The 20,686-nt window shown below is 42.0% G+C and overlaps 1 protein-coding gene across 16 annotated transcripts in view; it reads right to left on the bottom strand.

The window, feature by feature from the left end:
• camk2g2 (calcium/calmodulin-dependent protein kinase (CaM kinase) II gamma 2) overlaps window positions 1-20,686 on the bottom strand; it is a 357,622-nt gene that overhangs the window by 90,746 nt on the left and 246,190 nt on the right. For all 16 annotated transcript variants that reach the window (XM_072583442.1, XM_072583443.1, XM_072583438.1 and 13 more), the window contains exons 6-7: window positions 12,463-12,535; window positions 9,679-9,781 (exon numbers count right to left, since the gene is read on the bottom strand). In XM_072583442.1, coding sequence (XP_072439543.1) covers window positions 9,679-9,781; window positions 12,463-12,535 — 176 coding nt within the window. The remainder of the gene's footprint in view (window positions 1-9,678; window positions 9,782-12,462; window positions 12,536-20,686) is intronic.

The following is a 20,686-nucleotide window of genomic DNA, read 5'->3' as shown; positions in this document are numbered from 1 at the left end:
AGTAGGTGTTAATGGTAGGTGTGAGTCGCAAAAAAAAAAGTAGGTCAGCTGTGCTGACAGCAAACTCACACAAATAACACACTGATGGGAGGGAGTGGGTGGGATCAAAATATAAGACAGCTAAAGGAAAATTCTTTTAATGCTGCACACCGGTACATTGTAGATTGTCGTCTCGACTGAAAGGATGGGAGAAGAAGATTTAATCATATTTGCACTCCCACACAAATTAGAAAAAAACGTCAGTGGGGATAAAGTGAGTTATGGAGGAGGGGGGGGTGGTCACAGTGGGTAGAATGATCTCCTTGCATTTTCAATACATTTGTTCATGGGCTGTGGGCATCGCTGACTGGCCAGCGTCTGTTACCCATTCTCCAGAAGATGGTGAGCTGCCATCTTGAAGAATAAGGGCATCATAGATAATGTGTGGACATGCGCAGAGCTGTTCAAGAGGGAATTCTAGAATTTTGACCCAGCACCAGTGAATGGACAGCAATGTCTTTCCAGAGCAGGATGGAAATTGACTTATGTACAAAAAGGAGTTACAGGACAGACTAACGTATGTGTGTCTCAAATCCAGGACTACATGGTCATGGCCTTTAAAGAATGTAGGGAAATACATGCAGGAAGATAGTTGTAAAAAAGCTGATAGTCAAGGCATCAGAACACCAGGCATGATGGGCTGAATGTCCACTAGGTGGTATTATCACTAAACTATTAACTCAGAAACTCAGCGAATGTTCTGGGGACCTGGGTTCGAATCCCACCATGGCAGATGGTGAAATTTGAATTCAGTGAAGAATCTGTAATTAAGGGTCTAATGATAACAATGAAACCACTGTTGATTGTCAGAAAAACCCATTTGGTTCACTAATGCTTCTTAAGGAAGAAAGCTGCTGCCCTTACCTGGTCTGGGGTTACATGTGAATTCAGACCTTCAGCAATGTGGCTGCAATGGGCAATAAATGCTGGCTTCAGCTACAGGTGCCCACATCCCATGAGTGAATTAAAGAAGTTCTGAGTCTGAACGTAGTGCATTCAGAAAGTTGAAAGAAGAAGCTTGAGACACAAGGTCACGTAAAGGTCTCAAGATTCTGTGGCAACCTATGACACTTAGCAATCTTGGATTATTATTGTAAACCCTTTAAACTTGCCCATTACCTGTGAAAGCTAAAAGTGTCAATCTAAGATCGGCACATACAAAAGCAATATGGGCCATTATGCTGACAGGCAATGAGTAATAACCAGATTATGCGCCCGCAGCTTTACAGACGTCATTAAATATTAATTAAACCCATTTCGAAATAAATGTGAGAAACTGGTGACAGAGTCAGACAGATGCATTAATGTTTAAAGTGGCAGCTGAGAGCGAGCTGGCCTTGATCTGAAGATGCCCCAACAGTGTCAAACCACTGTGGTAAATAAACAGATATACAAATGCATTTCGAGGCATTTTTGGTGGAATACACTGGGAGAAATAGCCCCACTGGCAGGAATGTCAGTAACTACAACAAGACAGATGTACAGTGATTACTAAAAGAACAGGGAGAGAAGGAGGGAATGAGGAGCTGTTTTTATACACAGTGAATTCTGAGCTGAAATACACTGTATTTAAGATGGATCTAAAGGGAACTGGATAAGTATCTGGCAGAGGGATATAGCGATCCTGTTTTGGGAAAGGCAGGAACGTGGGTCTAATTGGATAGACTTTACAAGGAGCCAGCCCACCAGATAATCTCCTTCCTATGCCTCAAATTGTCCATCTGAACTCTGGGGATGCAGGTTCGAATCCTGCTGTGGCAGATGGTGGAATCTGAATTCAATACAAAACAAATCTGGAATTAAGAGTCTGATAATGACCATAAAACCACTGGCAATTGTCGGTAAAATCCATCTTGTTCACTAATATCCTTTAGGGAAGGAAGCTGCTGTCTTTATCCAGTTTAGCCAACATGGGCCATTGCAGAACCACAGCAAACTGGGTGACTCATAGCTGCCCTCTGGGTAATTAGGGACAGGCAATCCATGCTAGTTTAGCCAGTGACACCCTCTTCCCAGGAGTGAATAAAAAAGGGTTGAGAGCGGCCAATGGAGAGGCCGACGAAGAGGAATCAATTCCATCCCTCAGAGACCTCGCTCTATTTAATTCTTTCAGAGGATTAGTGAAAGCTCTGAAGAGCTGTGCTTCAGTAACCATGTTTGCTGAAGGCAAGTAGACCCTGAAACAAATAGGGAAATGTCAACTTTCAGAACTAAACCAGACTGTTTATGGGTCACAGTTTGCAAGGATTAGTCTTAGCCATCAGATGCAGCTACAGCCTGTGCAACATAGGCCACATTTATATTTTTAAAAATTCGCTCATGTGACATAGGCATTGTTAGAACCCTTATTGACCCTCACTACTTGCCCTTGAGAAGGTGATGGTGGAGCTGCCTTCTTGAACCACTGCAGTCCATGTGCTGTCGTAGGGAATAAAGAAGAATAAGCAGCTCTTGTCAGAGCCGGGGGAGACAAGGACATAAGAAATCGGAGCAGGAGTAGGCCATCTGTCCTGTCAAGGCAGAGGTAGGTACTGCAGTTGCTGGAGATTAGAGTCAAGATTAGAGCGGTGCTGGAAAAGCACAGGAGGTCAGGCAGCATCCGAAGAGAAGGAAAATTGACGTTTCGGGCAAAAGCCCTTTATCTGGCGTGTCATCCTGCTCTACCATTCAACAAGATCGTGGCTGATCTTTTCGTGGACTTATCCACCCGATCTCCATACCCTTAATTCCCTTACTGTTCAAAAATCTATCTTTGCCATAAAAACATTTAACCTGGCAGCACTCAACTGCTTCACAGGGCAGGGAATTCCACAGATTCACAACCCTTTGGAAGAAGTAGTTCCTCCTCATCTCAGTCCTAAACCTGCTCCTCCTTAGTTTGAGGCTATGCCCCCTAGATCTAGAACAGGGTGACTAGACAAAAGGGAGAGGGAAAAGATAAAGGGGACAGCGGTGTGGTTTTGCTTTCACTTAATATGAAGCTCTGTCTCTTACAGACTGCACGCCTGATGATTTGAATGCAGTGTGCAGATTAATGCAGGGATGTACTAATCCAAAGCTATTTCAGAGAGCCATTAAAAGGTGAACAGTGTAGACACATTTGAGGAGAAGCCAGCTAAGTACATGAAAAATAAATAAATATCAAGTTATATCAATAGGGTGAAATGAAATAGGTTGAGAGCAGGTTCCTTTGGAGAATAGACACTGGTTTAGGTCAGATGGACTGAATGGTCGGTTTCTATACTACAAATCCTTAATCCAAAGGGCAGAGAACACACCTTTACCCATCAAGTTCTGGAAATGAACTTTGTGCAATTCAGAGTCATAGAGTCCTACAGCACAGAGACAGGCCCTTTGGCCCAAACTGGTCCATTCCGACCAAAATGTCCATCAATGCTAACCCTATTTCCCTACACTTGGCCCATATCCATCTAATCCTTTCCTATCCAAGTATTTGTCCAAATGCCTTTTAAATGTTGATAATGTACGTGTCTCAACCACTTCTGCTGGCAGCTCATTCCATTTTGCATACCACCTTCTGTGTGAAAAAAAGTTGCCCCTCAGGTTCCCTTTTAATCTTTCCCCTCTAAACTTAAAACTGATGTCCTCTATTCCTCGATTTCCCAACTCTGGGAAAAAGACTGAGTGCGTTCACCCTATCCATGCCTCTCATGATCTTACACACTTCTACAAGGTCCTCCCCCAGTTTCCTATGCTCTGAAGAAATAAGTCCTAGCTCATCCAACCTCTCCTTATAACTCAGACCATTGAGTCCTGGCAATATCCTTGTAAACTTCTTCTGCACTCCTTCCAGTTTAATAACATCCTTCCTATAGGAAGGTGACCAAAACTGAACATAATACTCCAAATGTGGTCTCACCAATGTCCTGTATAACTGCAACATAACTTCTTAATTCTATGCTCAATGCCCTGACTGAAGAAGGTCATTGGTCAATGCCTCCACTAAAGTAGCACTCAGGCTGTGATAGTTACCAGTGATGGGTCACTCATAGCATCTTCATTCCATTGTAAAGCCCAATAGTTCCCTTCTCTTGCTCCTGGAAATTAATTGAAAGTAATATTCTGGATTCACCTTGTGTATTTCCTTAACTCTCTTAAATCCCTCATCTTTTGGACACTTCTTTGACAGGCACCAAAGCTTTTCCACATTTCTTTGTCTTTCTTCAAAACAACTTGCATTTAAAAGTGTTGAGAAAAATGAGAAGTGTAAATGGACAAAACTAACTCAAAGCTGTTGACAATGGAGATCAATGCCTCCTTTCTGCACTTGTTCCCAAACTGCGACAGGACTATATTAGGCATCATGTTGTGTCCCATGTAGCATATGGCTGGACCTCATGGCTATATTTAGTTGTAGGGGACAACAGTCAACACTCACGCCTTTCTCCATGTGTACAAATTGTGCCAGGCTTTCAGTCTGTGGTTTAGTTAAATTACAAGCTACATACCATTCAACATATCCTAGTCTTTCATTAGTCATTCATTGGATGTGACAAGGCTAGTGCTTATTGCTTAGCCCTCATTGTCTTTGAGAAGGTGGTGGTCATAACTGAGTGACTTACTGAGCCAGTTCAGAATGCTCTGGGTCTTGAGTTACATATAGGCCAGACCTGAAAAGGGTGGCAAGATTTCCTTCCTGATCAGTCAGTAGTAAACCAGATGGGTTTTTAAAACAATCCTGTAGGTTTACGGCCACAGTTACTGATATTGGCGTTTCATTCCTGAATTATTTAATAAATTGAATTTAAATTCTCCGGTTGAGTGATGGGATTTGAATTCATGTGTCCGGACCATAACCAGAGTGCTTTTTTTAAATTCTCTTTTGGCATGTGGATGTTGCTGGCTGGGCTAGTATTTATCGCCTGTCCCTAGCTGCCCTTGAGAAGTGGGTGATGAGCTGTCTCTTGAACTGCTGCACTCCATGTGCTGCAGGTAGATCCAAATGCCCTTAGGAAGGGAATTCCAGGATTTTGGCCCAGTGACACTGAACGAATGGAGATATATTTCCAAGTCAGGGTGGTGAATCGCTTGGAGGGGAACTGGCAGGTGGTGGTGTCCTTCTAGATGGAAGTGCTCATGAATTTGAAAGGTGCTGTCTAAGGATCTTTGGTGAATATCTACTGTGCATCTTGCAGATAGTATAAACTGCTGCGACTGAGCTTCGGTGATGGACTGAATAGATTTTTGTGGATGTGGTGCCAATCCAATAGGCTGCTTTGTCCTGGATGATGTCAAGCTTCTTGAGTATTGCTGGAGGTACACCCATCCAGACAATTGGGGAGGAATTCATCACAGACCTGTTTTATGCCTCGTAGATGGTGGACAGGCTTTGGGGAATCAGGCGGTGAATTACTTGTTGCAGTATTCCTAGCTCTGACCTGATCTTCTAGCGATTGTGTTTAACGTCCATTTGAGTTTCTGGTCAATGGTAATCCCCAGAGTGTTGTTAGTGGGGGAATTCACCAAGGGCACCATGATATTCATACAGTCTAATCTCACCAATATTCTTGAATATGCAAAGCCTGTGCTACTCTGAATGCTGTTAAAGTAATTACAGCTTCAACTATGATGTGTTTTGACAGCTTTAGCAGATGGAAGATGGTGCATTTGGCACAATTACAGTGTTGGCCAAATCTCCACGAGATGCTGTTACAATAAGTTAAAGCCTCATAACCATGATTGGGAATGGGACTCTATAACTGGCCATTTGCACCCTGTCAGTTTGCTGGGATATTGAATCCTGTGGCCAGTTGTTAGTATCAGGAGCTGCCACTTGAAAAATCCTGTGCTCGTTATCAGCATCTTTGATGAGCAACACTAGTTCTTTTTTTTAAAAAATCAGTTTTGTAATACATTCAGCTGCACAACTGTTGTGACAAGTGAGGGAGTATTAAATTAAACGTTTCTTTGCAAAAATATGACAACTGGTTTAAATCCAGTTAATTGAACCATGAGGAAAGGCTCACATTTATATAATGCCTTATCCCACGCCCAAAACATCTTGAACAGTGAATTACACTGAAATGCAGAGCCTGCTGCAGCATGAGAAACCATTACAGTCCTATCATGCACAGTAAGATCCCAAAACACCAGGAATGAAATGTATTAGGGAGGAATGTTGGAGAAGACACAAGGTGAACTTCCAGTTGCAAATTTGAGTATCTCCGGTGGGATCTATGCAAAGTAGGCATGTAACCTCGGTTTGATCTCTCAGACAGGAGAGGTACCTCTCTGATAGTGCAGCACACCCTCAGTACTGCATTGCAGTCACCATTTGAGTTATGGAGTCATATACTGGGAGTGGGATTCTAATCCAAATGCTTTAGACTCAATCTCTACACAGCTTCCAACAGAACCCAGGGTGACACTCAATGGCATGTTTCCTGCAGTCTTCCACCTGTTAAAACTAATGGAAGGCATTCCCATTCTGTACAGCCTATGGGAGCATTACTGCTGGCTCCTTTACATTCGCTCAGTAGTGATATAAAAGCAACAACTGCTGGAGACAGTGTGTTGAGAACGAGCTGATGGGATTGCACTGTGCCATGAGTTGGTATAACAAGGGATTGTACTTTCCATTATCTGGCACAACATGGGATTGCACTCACCATTATCTTGTACAATATGGGATTGCACTGTGCGATGGATAGGGCATTCAAATATTGCAGCTTAAACCGGTCCTGGATAATTGGAATGAATATGAATGGGGAAAGGAGCTCACAGCATTAATAACACTTTGGATAAAATTCCAGTCCATCGATACAGTCAAGAAACAATGGCATGATGCGTGGCCAAAACAACTTTGGCCAGTCCTACAAGCCTGAGCCAGATTACTGAGCTGCCTTCAGTATTACAGCTCATGACAGTGGATCTCCAACTCCCTACAGTTTAACCACCTTGGAGAGGCCAAAAAAAAACATGAATTCAAAGCGAGTTGAGGGCAAAGAACGCATGCATACCATCCTTGGGTGAGCTCTCTTTCCCTCCAACTAGCAAGCAGGCCGAGTTGCAAAGTGTAACATTGTAAAATTGTAACACCTTCAACAACCGCCATGGATGAAATTACTAATTTTGTGTAATGCATGGACCAAAGTGTGAACCATACTCAACCACAGTGCTCAGCTTCTCATTGAGTCACAGGGGAATTGCCCCATCAAAGAATTTAATTAAAGATTTAATTAGCATTAATACTTCCAATTTCAATAATGGTGTTTAATTCAATTACAAACAGAATAAGCTTCTTCACTCTGGGACAAATAATATGGAAGTATAATCCCATCATTAATTCTCATACAAGATGAGCAAAGGCCAAACAGGTTGAGATTCTACTCACTGGAGTTGAGGTGAAAGAGACATGATCACATTGAAACTTATAGGATTCTAAAGGGGCTTGACAGGATAAATGCTGAGAAGATGCTTCCCCTCATGAGAGAGTCTACAGCCAGAGGGTATGGTCTCAGAATAAAGGGACGCCAACATAAGACTGAGATGAGGAGGATTTTCTTGTCACTGAGCATTGAGTGTCTTAGGAACTCCTTGCCACAGAAATCTGTGGATGCAGAGTTCTTGTGTACATTTAAGGCTGAAGTAGATAGATTCTTGATCAGTCAGGGATCAAGAGTTATGAGGAAAATGCTGAAAAGTAGATTTGAGGAACGTTGGATCAGCGATGATCCTAATGAATGGTACAGCAGGCTCGAGGGGCCAAATGGCCTTTACCAGTCCCTTTTTTTTAAATGGACATATGATTACAAGTGTCCATTAAAAATGCTTCTACTTCAGGAAACGGCAATGTCAACTCAAGGTTTTCCTGTGGAGCTTGTTCCTGGTAAGCCAGGGGGACTTGACAATTTGAAATGGAGGCTGACCCTATCTGAATGAGGAGCATCTGTCCCACAGGTCAGACCAACACTTGTTTGTACATCACCTCACCGCCACCCTGCCCCCACCCCTTACTGGGCTAGGCTACCCACATGATGCAGCCACAATGTGGCAATTTGCAGCAACTCTTCACCAGCACGTTCATCCTCTGGCCTCCAATCCTTGAAGGGTGTTCGCGGTGGGCGCAGAGGCAAGTGGAAGGGGTAGGAAATGTGCAGGAGCACCACTACCTCCATGTTTCTTTCCAAATGAGCTTCTTAACTGCTGCTGGGCCAAACTCCAGGAGCCACTTCACAAGACTGCAGGACCCCAATACTTGCAATGATCCAAAATAGTCACCCATCCCAGGAGGAGAATGTGGGCATGGTCGACTTCCTGTGTGCAGATCGTGTGCTGTGTATCGTCTTTCAGGGAGGACAGAGTCAGGAATCTGTTGGCTGTTGGGTCACCAATGAGATGCCAGTCCTTTACGGTGAATGCAAATACTGCTATAAAGCACAGTGGGCTCGACAACTTCAGAAAATGTTAAATATTTTGTTGCAAGACTGACAGCAGTCCCCAAGCAAACTGTCACCTCTCTTTGCCAGTATCAGTGGGTTGCAGTGTATTGGCAGCATTGACTATCCCTGGAACTTGGGTTAGATCACAGAATGACACTGATTCTCAGTCCAAAAGGACACAAACCCAGTATTTCACTGGAAGTTTGTTTTGGAAGTCACTATTCAATGACACCCCAATTTCTGTAAAGTGTCCAGGACTAAGCAAATTTAGGCTTGGTCTTTTAATCTTTGTGACCTTATTTCTTTGCAGGATACAAAGGATAGGTATATGTATAAGAAGGGTTTAGAGGGAAATGGGCCAAGTGCTGGTAAATTGGACTAGATTAGTTCAGGATATCTGGTCGGCTTGGCTGAGTTGGACCGAAGGGTCTGTTTCCATGCCGTACATCTCTATGACTCTAAATCCATACATGCACCCTCTTAAATTAGTGCATATTCGTTAAAGATATATAATAATTGCTAGAACATCAGCACAATTTGTTGCATCCTGGAGCCAAAATGCTCACCGTCTGGTAAGTAAATAATGGCTATCATCATTTCAATGTTTACATGTACCTACAAACAGCATAGCACAGAAGGAGGGCATTTATCCCATTGAATCTGCACCACATTTATATTGTGCTACAATTTCTGCTGCCTGTATGCAAGTCCTGTCAGAAATCTTACTTCCTGATAACCATCTTTCCCATGTCAACTTTTTCTACTGTACCCTTCTGTGTCTGTATAAAATAACAGCCTATGTAAACTCTGCACAGTGTCACTGGGCTCTCCATCCACTGGTGGTGCTGCATCATAGCAACTTAGCCTCTACTGCAGAGAAACCTCTTGGCATCAACCAGCTCCAAAGTTTTCGCCCAGTTTTTTGACATTTAACTATAAAATAAAAACAAAGTTGAAGCATCATTTATATCATAAGAATGTCAGAATTTATGTTTGGGGACTGAAAAGTATCCACAAACCTTGGCCCAATTATTAACCCTTCCTCTAACCCCATCTCACCTGAAGACTACATTTGGTCTATATTCTTCAGGTGCCCCACCACAGCATGTTGACTAGAGCTAACCTATAAAATGATAGATAGGGTATTACAATTGTATTGTAATCCTCAGCAAAAGCTCATTCTACAAGTGACAGCCACACGTCACTCCAACAAATCCACAAATGTTCAGGGTCTTACCGAACCATGCCTGCTGGTCTCCCTGGACTTCGATTGCCAGTCCAAAATCGGCCAACTTCACCGCTGCATTTTTACATTTACTGGCAAGTAGCAGGTTCTCTGGCTTTGGAGGTGGTGAACCAAAGCCGTTGTAGGAAAATTATGGAATTAATAAGAGAAGTAATTAATGACAAGTCAAAATACAAAGCAGGAGCTATAACGCTTGATAAATATGCATTGACAGTCAACACTAATGCATCACATCTTGAAATGGCTCAAACTTTATACCTGAATTTTGTAAAGGTTATCCAGTGCATTGGTTCAAAGTGTGCCCTTTTATTCTTCGATCCGTAGGCATTTAATTTTCTAATCATTTAATTAGTCAGAATGATCATTTTCTTTTGCCCATTTGTGACACATGCACCAATTTCCAAATTTATTGTTTGGCTGGATACAGCCCAGTCCTGCCGTCGCCAGCACCAAAATGCAAAGATTGTGGTCATTGAGCTTGCTCTGGCGATCATATGCCTTGACCAGCTGGTGCCTGGTGTGGTTGCCCCCACCAAACCTGAACGCCTTGGGATCTGGGCAATACCTCAAGCTGTGGCATGACTGTGAACCCACAATGCCCAATTCCCAGCAGCACCTTCCTCTCCCAAAACCCCCAGGCAGAAGGGGCAAGAAGAAATCGCTCAGCTTTGGGCTGCCAAACTTCCAAACCTATGAAACAAAACTGGAGGTCACACTGACCGCTACAGCAGCTGATGATCTCACCCATGGTTACAAGATTCAGTTAACCCTTCGAATGCCAAATGCCTCTTTTGCAGCTTTTAGAATCAACACCATCCAACCATTTCCCACCCTCAGCTGCTATCTGTGGATTCTGGGAATTCTAACTCTCTCTGAGCTGATCCAGAACAGCGGCAAACAGAGCTATCTCACACAAAATGGGACAATTTTGTAAACCCCACCCTCACTCTGCAACATTCTGTGAAGCTGAAGTCCTCAAATGGTTGATGCAATGAATAACAAAGGCTCTGACAACTGCAAAGCCAACACATGCACGCTAGGGGGCACAGCAGTAATACATTTGTACAAGCAAATAAACTGGAGTATGAGCTCACTTATTTCTTGTAAATGTCATTTTGTTGTTGAACAATGTGCAATTAAAAACTCAAATAATAATCCTGAGGTACTTTGAAGTGTTTTCTGCAACTTAACATTAAAGGGACGCTTCCAGAAATGTTACTTTTCCTTGCTTTAAATGTGCAAAAATATGAACTTACACCCATTTCTGTTCTCTCTGCAATAAACAGCTTGTTATGCTATGCCTGATAATTATACCCTGTTATGGTTCATTGCTGAAAAGCCCCACACTCATGAGTGCATTGCTCATTTTTATATAAAGCTGATTTGAAAATAGCCATGAATTTAAGTAACAACTTGTCACGTCACTCGGAATTACCTTGGACACACAGTGACCGTTGTTATGTAAGCTAAAGTGACAGCACTTTTTGTGCAAGACATTTTTATTAAAAGAGAAAGGTGAACCTCAGCAAAATTCAGGGCTAGTTAATTTGGTTTGTGGTTTCTTCAGGGAAGAATAATGACCTTGAAATCTTCTTCAAAGCATGCCATGAGTCTACCTCAATTGTAGTGTAACATCTCTTCTGAAGGAAGATAACCTCAATCAGCACAAGCACGATGGGAAGTGCCACAGCTGGTTAATTGCAATAATATTTGACAGTCATTTTTGTGTACAGAATTATTTCTCAATTAAAAACACACAAAGCTCTTTGGACTCATCAGGACAAATGCAAGAAAATGCAAATTTCAACAGGGGACATAATTTGACAACCAATCAGCACCCGCTTTTTCGTGCAGTAAAAATTGCTGATCCCTTTGAAATTGAGTACTCTTGCATCTGTCCTGCTAAGTGCAAAATGAAAAGTTTTAATGTTATGCATTGCTTTTTAGTAATAATGTTTGACTATAGAAATAGTCATGTATGCTTTTAATTAGCTTATCATTGACTCATTATAAGTTACATCTGCCCCTGAAAGCATCTCAGAATTCATTTTATTCTCTGATGGAGAATAATGTCTGTTTCTTTTTTGCCAACTAGTAAGTAAATCCAGCAAATGCTGTACACCTTTTTGATCAATCCAGCATATGTTTTGGGTAAAAAGCACATGTTCAGTACAGCAATACAAATGCACTACAGTTGTATGCCAATGGGGTGACAACGCTAAATGAATAGAATTTTGGATTAATCAATTTAAAAGACACACAGAGTACATGTACATAAAATAAGCTTCCAGTGCTTATGAGACAGTCCATCAAGGAATACAAAGCTAGGAAGCTCAGTCCTGTCCTGGTGCAGCTTACAAGACTGTTAAGTAATGAAGGGGCTATTATGAGGTATAAAACATGACAGTCTGTCCACTGAAGGAGGGAAGGCAATGGGACAGCTCTCCTGATTTATGTTGCTAATTGCTGCACGTCTTCTGGAGTGTGAAATACAAGCCCAGACTGGCAGGAGAGCTACTTGGCCATTACTATTGACCCTGGTACAAGAAAGAGATATTAAGCACGTACACTGGGTGAGCCAGTATGCTGCATACAGTCAGCTGTCTGTCATGAAGTATAACTTATTGTGCCTGTGCGACCGTAACGCAACCCATGCAGGAAATTTCAAGCCAAGGATTCTTTAACAATGCAGGGCAACAGATAACATGCAGTAAGGTTACGTTGTTTTCCAAACCAAACGATTGCACTCCTACGTCTTTATGAGGAGATACTGACCTTGAGATCTCTGTGCACTATGTCATGTTGGTGAATGTGACTAACACTCTCTAGAATCTGATGAATGCATTGACTGTAAAACAAGAGAGACAGGAGGGGATAAAGGGAAGGAGAAAAATGGGTGTTGGGGTGTGGGGAGGATCAAAAGGGCAAGAGATAAGGAATGGGATGGGGAGAAGAAAGCAAAATTTTCATGAACATCAAGGTATTGCAGAGACAATAAACAGTCACAGTGTGAACAGATGTGTACTCAGGACTCTTGGCCTTAATAAAACAACTGATACCTGGTAACTGTAAACCTGAACAAACCCACTGAGAATCAGGTCTGCAGAACTGTTAGAGAAACAGCAATCTTGCAATTATAAGACTCCTGTAAACTATTAATCTGCTGTTCATCACTACAGTTGTCTATTCAGTGTTCCACTGCAGACATGGCCTGCTGGAGGAGCTCTGCTAATTTCTAGCCATCTCTTACATGAAACATTGGGGTGCACAGCTCACACCTTTCTGCAGTTTGGACCATCGCTCCTTTTCCATCGAGAACACAGCAGGCAATTTACAAAGATCAGAGCTTCGGCCAAAACATTCACAGGTATTTAACCCAAAGGAATTTCAAAGCATTGATAAATGGAGCTTTCGATGTGAAGGTGATTTTGAACGCAAGGAAACTGGGAAGCAAATGGGCAAGTTACAGAATGTGGCAGATGTAATATAATATGGAGAAGTACAAGGCTATCCTCATTTTAAGAAAACAACAGGACATTTTCTAAGCGATGAGAGACTGGAAAGTGTCAGTAAACAAAGGTACCTAGGTGTACTTGTAAACAAATCATAGAAACTGCATAACAAGCAATCAGAAAAGCAAATGGTATGTTAGCGTTTATGATATAGGGAATGGTAAAGTACAATGGTAAAGTCATCTTACTGCAGTTGCATAGAGTCTTGGTTAGATTACTCAGGTACCCTGCTCTGAACTCCTTAACCATGGAAGCATCTAGTTAGCTTAAACAAATATGCATCAACTAATACCTTAGAGGAGGGGGTTGTTTTATGCAGAGCGTTTGAATAAATGAGAGGTTGGAATTGTCGCTGCAGGGTGATATTAACCAGTGGTTTAGTTGAGTGGACAGAAAAGTAGCAAATGAAATGCAATTTGTAGAAGTACGACATTGTGAGGCTGGGGAGAGCATACAAAAAGGGAATGCACAATAAACAGAAGGACATTGAGAGGGGGAGAATGAGTGAAAGAACTTGGAGCGCACACACACAGGTCCCTGAAGGGGCACAGCAGGTTGGTAGGAAGTAAGGGAGGCACGTGGGATGCTTTCCTTCAGTGGGTGAAGTATTGAATGTAAAGGCAGTGGGAGTAATGCTAGAACTTTGTAAGATTCAGGTTAGGCCACAACTGGAATTGTGCGTACAGTTTTGGTCACTAAATTATAGGAAGGTTATATAAATGCCCCACATAAAGTATAGTGGAGATTTAAAAGAATCTGGACTTCAAAATGTCAGTCTTCAGGAAAGGCTGCATGGGCTATGGTTATTTTCCTTAGAAAGAGAAGACTGAAGGGTGATTTGATCAAATATAAAATCATGACGGACATAGAGAAGGTGAATGATAAGGATCTTTTCCCTAGGGTAGGGAAGTTCAAAACTAGAGGCATAAGGTGAGAGGAGAAAGGTTTAAAAAGGACATGAGGAACAACCATTTTACATGAGAGTGGTTCATGTAATGAACTGCCAGAGGAAGTAGCGGATACAGGTACGGTTACAATGTTTAAATTCACAAGTAGGAAAGGATTGGACAATATGGACCTAGTACAAACAGGTGGGACTAGTTTAGTTTAGGAACGTGGTCGGCATAGACTGGTTGGACCGAAGGTCTGTTTCCATGTTGTATGACTCTAATGAGGGGCTTGGACAGAGTGGATAAGGAAGATCTGTTTCCCCTAGCAGACAGATCACTTACACGTCATGATGCACAGATTTAAAGTGATCAGTGGTAGAAATGGAGGGGACATGAGGAAATACTTTTTCATCCAAAGAATTTCTGGAATTCACTGCTCAGTTTGGAGATCAAGATGAAAACCTTCAGCTCATTTAAAAAGGAAACTGGATCTATAAACCAGGTGATGGAAAATGGGATCTTAGTGGGTGCCTCGTTTATTCAGCTGGTACAAGCACAGTGGAGTGAATGGTCTCTTTCTGTGCTGTAGCGTTTTAGTGGTTCTATGAGATATGACAGAGTTAGATGATGGAATGATACCTCACTTATAGCGAGAGAGACTAGAACTAGGAGGAGCGCTCTCAGGATTTTAAAAAAAATCAACTGTGATCAAGAGAAATATCTTCATTAAAGGAATTACAAATGTTGGAATTCAATTTCTGAGTACAATATAATAAAGTCAAAATACAACTTCTGGATATAAAATAAAACAGAAGAATTACTGAAGTCATGGTTTGATCGACTTTTTTTTAAATACAAATGGATTTGAGGGATAGCAGAAAAAGGTAGAGATAGGGCAATTGATTAGCCATGATCCCTCTGAATAACCAAGCAGGTTCCAAGCACGAAGATGTTTATTTTCTATCTGATTGTCATCTCCTTATCCTAGCATGGACCAGTACTTACCAGCAGTCATAACAGAAACAGGAATGATGAGGGTCCTCAATTCTTTGCTGTTTAAGTATTGAATTGGAGAGCCTCTTGATCTCCTGGAATACCCTTGTGATTGACAGACCTCAAACTGGGGGTCCCCAACTCCAGGAATATGAAGCAATCCCAAGGTGATCAGATGCCTGCACATCTGTCATCCCCCGGTCCCGATTTGTTTTCTATCATCGCTGACCTCTTGACAATACTTGCTGTTGTTACACACCTTACAAAATAACTAATTCGACATAGAATCAGGTTTTATTGCCATGCGTATCCAAGTACAGAGATACAAAAGGACAGTGAAAAGTGTAAAATGTCACCATTACCCAGTCATGTCTTAGATACAAAGAAGAATCAGAATTAACAGAAACAACCATCCTAGAAACAAAACCAAAACAACCATTTTAGGTACAAAATATACAAGAAACAGAGCCAAAAAGAAAGGGAAACTCAAGTCTTATCCCCACAAGGTGGATGTACCAGTGTTGGACTGGGGTAGACAAACTCAGAAGTCACACGAGACCAGGTTATCGTCCAGCAGGTTCATTTGAAATCACAGAAGCTTTCAGAGTGTTGCTCCTTTGTTGAAAACTTGTGGGATTTCAAATAAACCTGTCAGACTATAACTTGGTGTTGTGTGACTTCTGAATTTATCTCCAGAAGGCAAGCAGATTTATAGTCATAGAGATGTACAGCATGGAAACAGACCCTTCAGTCCAACCTGTCTGTGCCGACCAGATATCCCAACCCAATCTAGTCCCACCTGCCAGCACCCGCCCCATATCCCTCCAAACCCTTCCTAATCATATACCCATCCAAATGCCTCTTAAATGTTGCAATTGTACCAGCCTCCACCACACCCTCTGGCAGCTCATTCCATTCACATACCACTCCCTATGTGAAAAAGTTGCCCCTTAGGTCTATTTTATGTCTTTCCCCTCTCACCCTAAACCTATGCCCTCTAGTTCTGGACTAGGATGCATAGGATGTGGAAGGAAACTGCAGGGGATGGACACACTTGAAATGTGGAGCTTATTCAAGGAACAGCTACTGTAGGTCCTTGATAAGTACATACCTATCAAGCAGGGAGGTAGTTGTTGAGAGAGGGAGCCATGGTTTACTAACGAAGTTGAAACTCTTGTCAAGAGAAAGAAAAAGGCTTATGTGAGGATGAGGCATGAAGTCTCAGTTAGGGGGGCTTGAGAGTTATAAGTTAGCCAGAAAAGATCTAAAGGAAGGGCTAAGAAGAGCCAGGAGGGGACATGAGAAATTGTTGGTGGACAAGGAAAACTGTAAGGCCTTCTATAGATATATCAGGAATAAAAGTATGGCTAGAGTAAGATTAAGCAGTAAGAACAAAGACAGTAGTGGGAAGTTGTGTGTGGAATCTGAGAACATAGGGGAAGTGCTTAATGAATACATTTTGTCAGTATTCACATTGGAAAAGGGCAATGTTAGTGAGAATACAAAGATACAGGCTCCAAGATTAGATGGGATTGAGGTTGACAAAGAGGAGGTTTTAGCAATTTTGGAAGATCTGAAAATAGATAAGACCCCTGGGCCAGTTGGGATTTATCCTTGCATTCTCTGGGAAGCTAGGGAGGAGATTGCAGGTTCTTTGGCTTTGATTTTTATGTCATCATTGTCGGTAGGAGTAGTGCCAGAAGATTGGAGGATAGCAAATGTTGTCCCCTTGTTTAAGATGGGGAGTCTGGACAACCCTGGCAATTATAGGCCAGTGAACCTTACTTCGGTTGTGGGTAAGATGCTAGAAAAGGTTGTAAGAGATAGGATTTACAATCATCTGGAAAGGAATAATTTGATTAGGGATAGTCAACATGGTTTTGTGATGGGAAGGTTGTACCTAACTAACCTTATTGAGTTCTTTGAGAAGGTGACAAAACAGGTGGATGAAGGTAAAGTGATGATGTGGTGTATATGGACTTCAGTAAGGCGTCTGATAAGGTTCCACACGGTAGGCAATTGCACAAAATATGGAGTTTCGGGATTGAAGGTGACTTAGCAGTTTGGATCAAAAATTGGCTGGCTGAAAGAAGACAGAGGGTGGTGGTTGTTGGGAAATGTTCATCCTGGAGCTCAGTTACCAGTGGTGTGCCGCAAGGATCTGTTTTGGGACCACTGCTGTTTGTCATTTTTACAAATGATCTGGATGTGGGTGGAGAAGGATGGGTTATTAAATTTGTGGATGACACTAAGATAGGCAGAGTTGTGGATAGTGTCAAAGGATGTTGTGAGTTACAGAGGGACATAGATAAGATGCAGAGCTGGGCTCAGAAGTGGCAAATGGAGTTTAATGCGGAAAAGTTTGAGGTAGTTCACTTCAGAAGAAGTGACAGGAATGCAGTGTACCGGGCGAATGGTAAAACTCTTGGCAGTGTAGATGAACAGAGAGATCTCGGTGTCCAGGTGCATAAATCCCTGAAAATTGCCACCCAGGTTGATAGGGTTGTTAAGAAGGCATATGGTGTGTTGGCATTTATTGGTAGGGGGATTGAGTTTTGGAGCCATGAGATCATGCTTCGGCTGTATAAGACATTGGTAAGGCCGCACCTGGAGTATTGCATACAGTTCTGGTCACCGCATTATAGGAAGGATGTGGAAGCTTTGGAAAGGGTTCAGAGGAGACTTACTAGGATGTTGCCTGGTATGGAAGGAAGGTCATACGAGGAAAGGCTGAGGGAACTGAGGCTGTTTTTGTTGGAGAGAAGGTTGAGAGGTGCCTTAATCAAGACATATAAGATAATCAGAGGGTTAGATAGGGTTGAAGTGAGCCTTTTTTCTCAGAAGGCAACGGCTAACATGAGGGGACATAGCTTTAAATTGAGGGGTGATAGACTTAGGACAGATATCGGGGGTAGTTTCTTTACTCAGAGAGTAGTAGGGACGTGGAACAGCCTGCCTGCAACAGTAGTAGACTCGCTAATGTAAAGGGCATTTAAATGGCATTAGACATAGTTATGGATAATAATGTATGATCGGTTAGAGGGGCATCAGATTAATTTTACAGGTCGGCACAATATTGAGGGCTGAAGGGCCTGTACTGCACTGTAACATTCTATGTTCCATGTAGGCCACCATTCCTGAATCCAAAAGTTGTTGTTAATGCTGCTTCTTTCTGCAATGACAGAACTCCTTTAGCTGAGAACCCTAGAAACTGGGGCATATGTACAGTGATTAACCCCCAACATACGCACAATTTTGAAAATCACAATTGGTGAAGTGGTTCTGCGGTAGCTTGCCCAATCTCGGTCTTAGTTCCTGTCAGTGTTACTGCATTAGGAGCCAAAGTGCTGGCACTCTCTCTAAACCAAGTCTTTAATATCTGCCATACAGCCAAAAAAAACTATTCTTATAAAATAACAAGGGTTATTAAATACAGTTGTAATGTATGAAAACAGTACTGGTGGTGGTGGGGTGGGATGTGGGGGTGGGGGGGGAAATACACCAAATATTTCATTTTAATCTTTATGGAGGAAGGAACCAATGATCTCAAAACACCATATTTAGAATTCTGTACAATATGTTTTTCTTGCAAGCTCATGATAAAACACATTCTAACAGAAGCAATAACAAATCCAACAACAGTAAGCAAGTCAGACAAACATGGAGCACATTAATTCCAAGAGCTCAAGATATCAAATATCTTTGATGACAAAACAAATCACAGAAAAAGTACACAGTAGAGAGGCATCATTTGTTGCTTTCATTGTAATTTTACTTTTCAATTACTTTAAATTGGCCATATATTGATAACTACCATGCTTAAAAATTAAAACAATAGAGTCTCATTATCTCAAACATTAACCGCTGAATACTTAAAATGCTGAACTTTTCAATCATAATGAATTCAGAATATTGGATAAGAGGAATTGCAAGCTCTCACCACAAGTCATCAGTGTAGGAATGATTTAATACTCTGTGGAACACTATATTCCCTTGAGGACTTTGGATGTGAATGCTCAGAGTGTGGGTTACAAGATTGGATTTTCATTTATCTGTCTAATAAATAAGAAGGGAGTAATAAAGAGGGGTAGAAAGATAGTTGAGAGGTCTCAACGGGTGAATTGGTTGCTTGTTGGTCCTTTCAAAGGGTAATGGTCAGGGTAAGATTTGCAGGAAGAACAAATCCTTCATTGGTTTAATACACTTTTCCCTGCTGCACTTAATTTATCTGATCCCCTCAATCTTGCGATCATCATTTGGGTTTCTGATCGCACAAAAACAATCTGCTGAATCTTTCTGACATGGTATTTGCAACACAGAAGCAAGCCATTTAATCATGTGGACCTGTGATTCATGAGATCCCTTCCAGCTTTCTTCAATCTCACCCTGTCTACCATGGCGTCTCTTCCTTCCTCGTGCATTTATCCAGCTCCTCCTCAAGCACAACTGCTCAAAGTGGTAGCTACTCTCATGCTGTAGACATTACCTGCATGAAGAAGTTTCTCCTGATTTTCTTGTAGAAGTTATGAGCAACCATCTTGTATTTATAACAACCCAATTTTGAATTTTCAATGAGGACTTTCCTGAGGATAGGTAAAGAGTTCACCTCCAATGTCAGACCTGGGGAATGCTTCAAAGTTCCTTTCGTGAATCTAGTCTATGTGTCACTGGTCTCTACATAAACCCAAGCACAAAACTGAAGATTAACATGAATCTGTTGGTCATTTGAAATAAATGAAACTCACCTTTATAGCTCAAACAAACAAGATTTCTTAGCAATGGAAAAGGAGGAAACATAACAGGTAACTTCCTTCCCTATCTGAAAGTAGATAGGACACACTTTCAGTGGGGAATCAAACTGCTGCCGGGATACAGTCAGTTTGTGCAGAGGGTGAAATAATCTCTCCATTGACCTTCCTTTGAAGCCTTACCTTTGATACCATAATGCATTGTTATGATGACATTGAGCCAGCCCTTGAAGTTGGCGCACAGTCAATTGAGCTCACAGGCCTGAAAATGTACAACCCAGAAATGGAAGGAAAGGCACTTTCTGTCTCTCTGTCTTTCATACACACAGAGAAAACCATGGACCCACGGCTCCCCTCTCATCCACTGCTAACCCGATTCGCCCACTTGCCACTGCCAGGACTTTTAGGGAGGGAAACCCACCATCCTTACCTGGTCTGGCCTACACATGACATCAGACCCACAGCAATGTGGTTGACTCTTAACTGCCCTGCAGCAATTAGGGATGGACAATAAATGCTGGCCAAGCCAGCGAGGCCTATAAATGAACCCTTCTTTTAAATTGAGAGGAGTTTGTCGACTGATGGGCAATAGATTTCCAACTCTAGAAAAATCTCCTTTCTTTCCCTTCTCACTTTGGTGCAGTGGAGGGCACGGGACATAGACTGGACACAAAACATCTAATGAGCGGAGAGCCCAGAGAAGTTGGAGTTGGTTTCCTCTGGACATAGATGGTCCATAGAAGATTTGACAGAGCTGATCAAAATTATAAACAGTTTTAATAGAATGAACAAGGAGAAACTGTTTTCAGTTGCAGAATATTTGCTAATCAGCTGACATATTAAGCTAATGGGCAAA

The sequence above is a fragment of the Chiloscyllium punctatum genome, chromosome 13 (genome assembly GCF_047496795.1).
Source record: "Chiloscyllium punctatum isolate Juve2018m chromosome 13, sChiPun1.3, whole genome shotgun sequence".
Lineage (NCBI taxonomy): Eukaryota > Metazoa > Chordata > Chondrichthyes > Orectolobiformes > Hemiscylliidae > Chiloscyllium > Chiloscyllium punctatum.
Note: the sequence above shows the minus strand (reverse complement) of the source record. Positions and strands in the feature narration are given on the sequence as shown.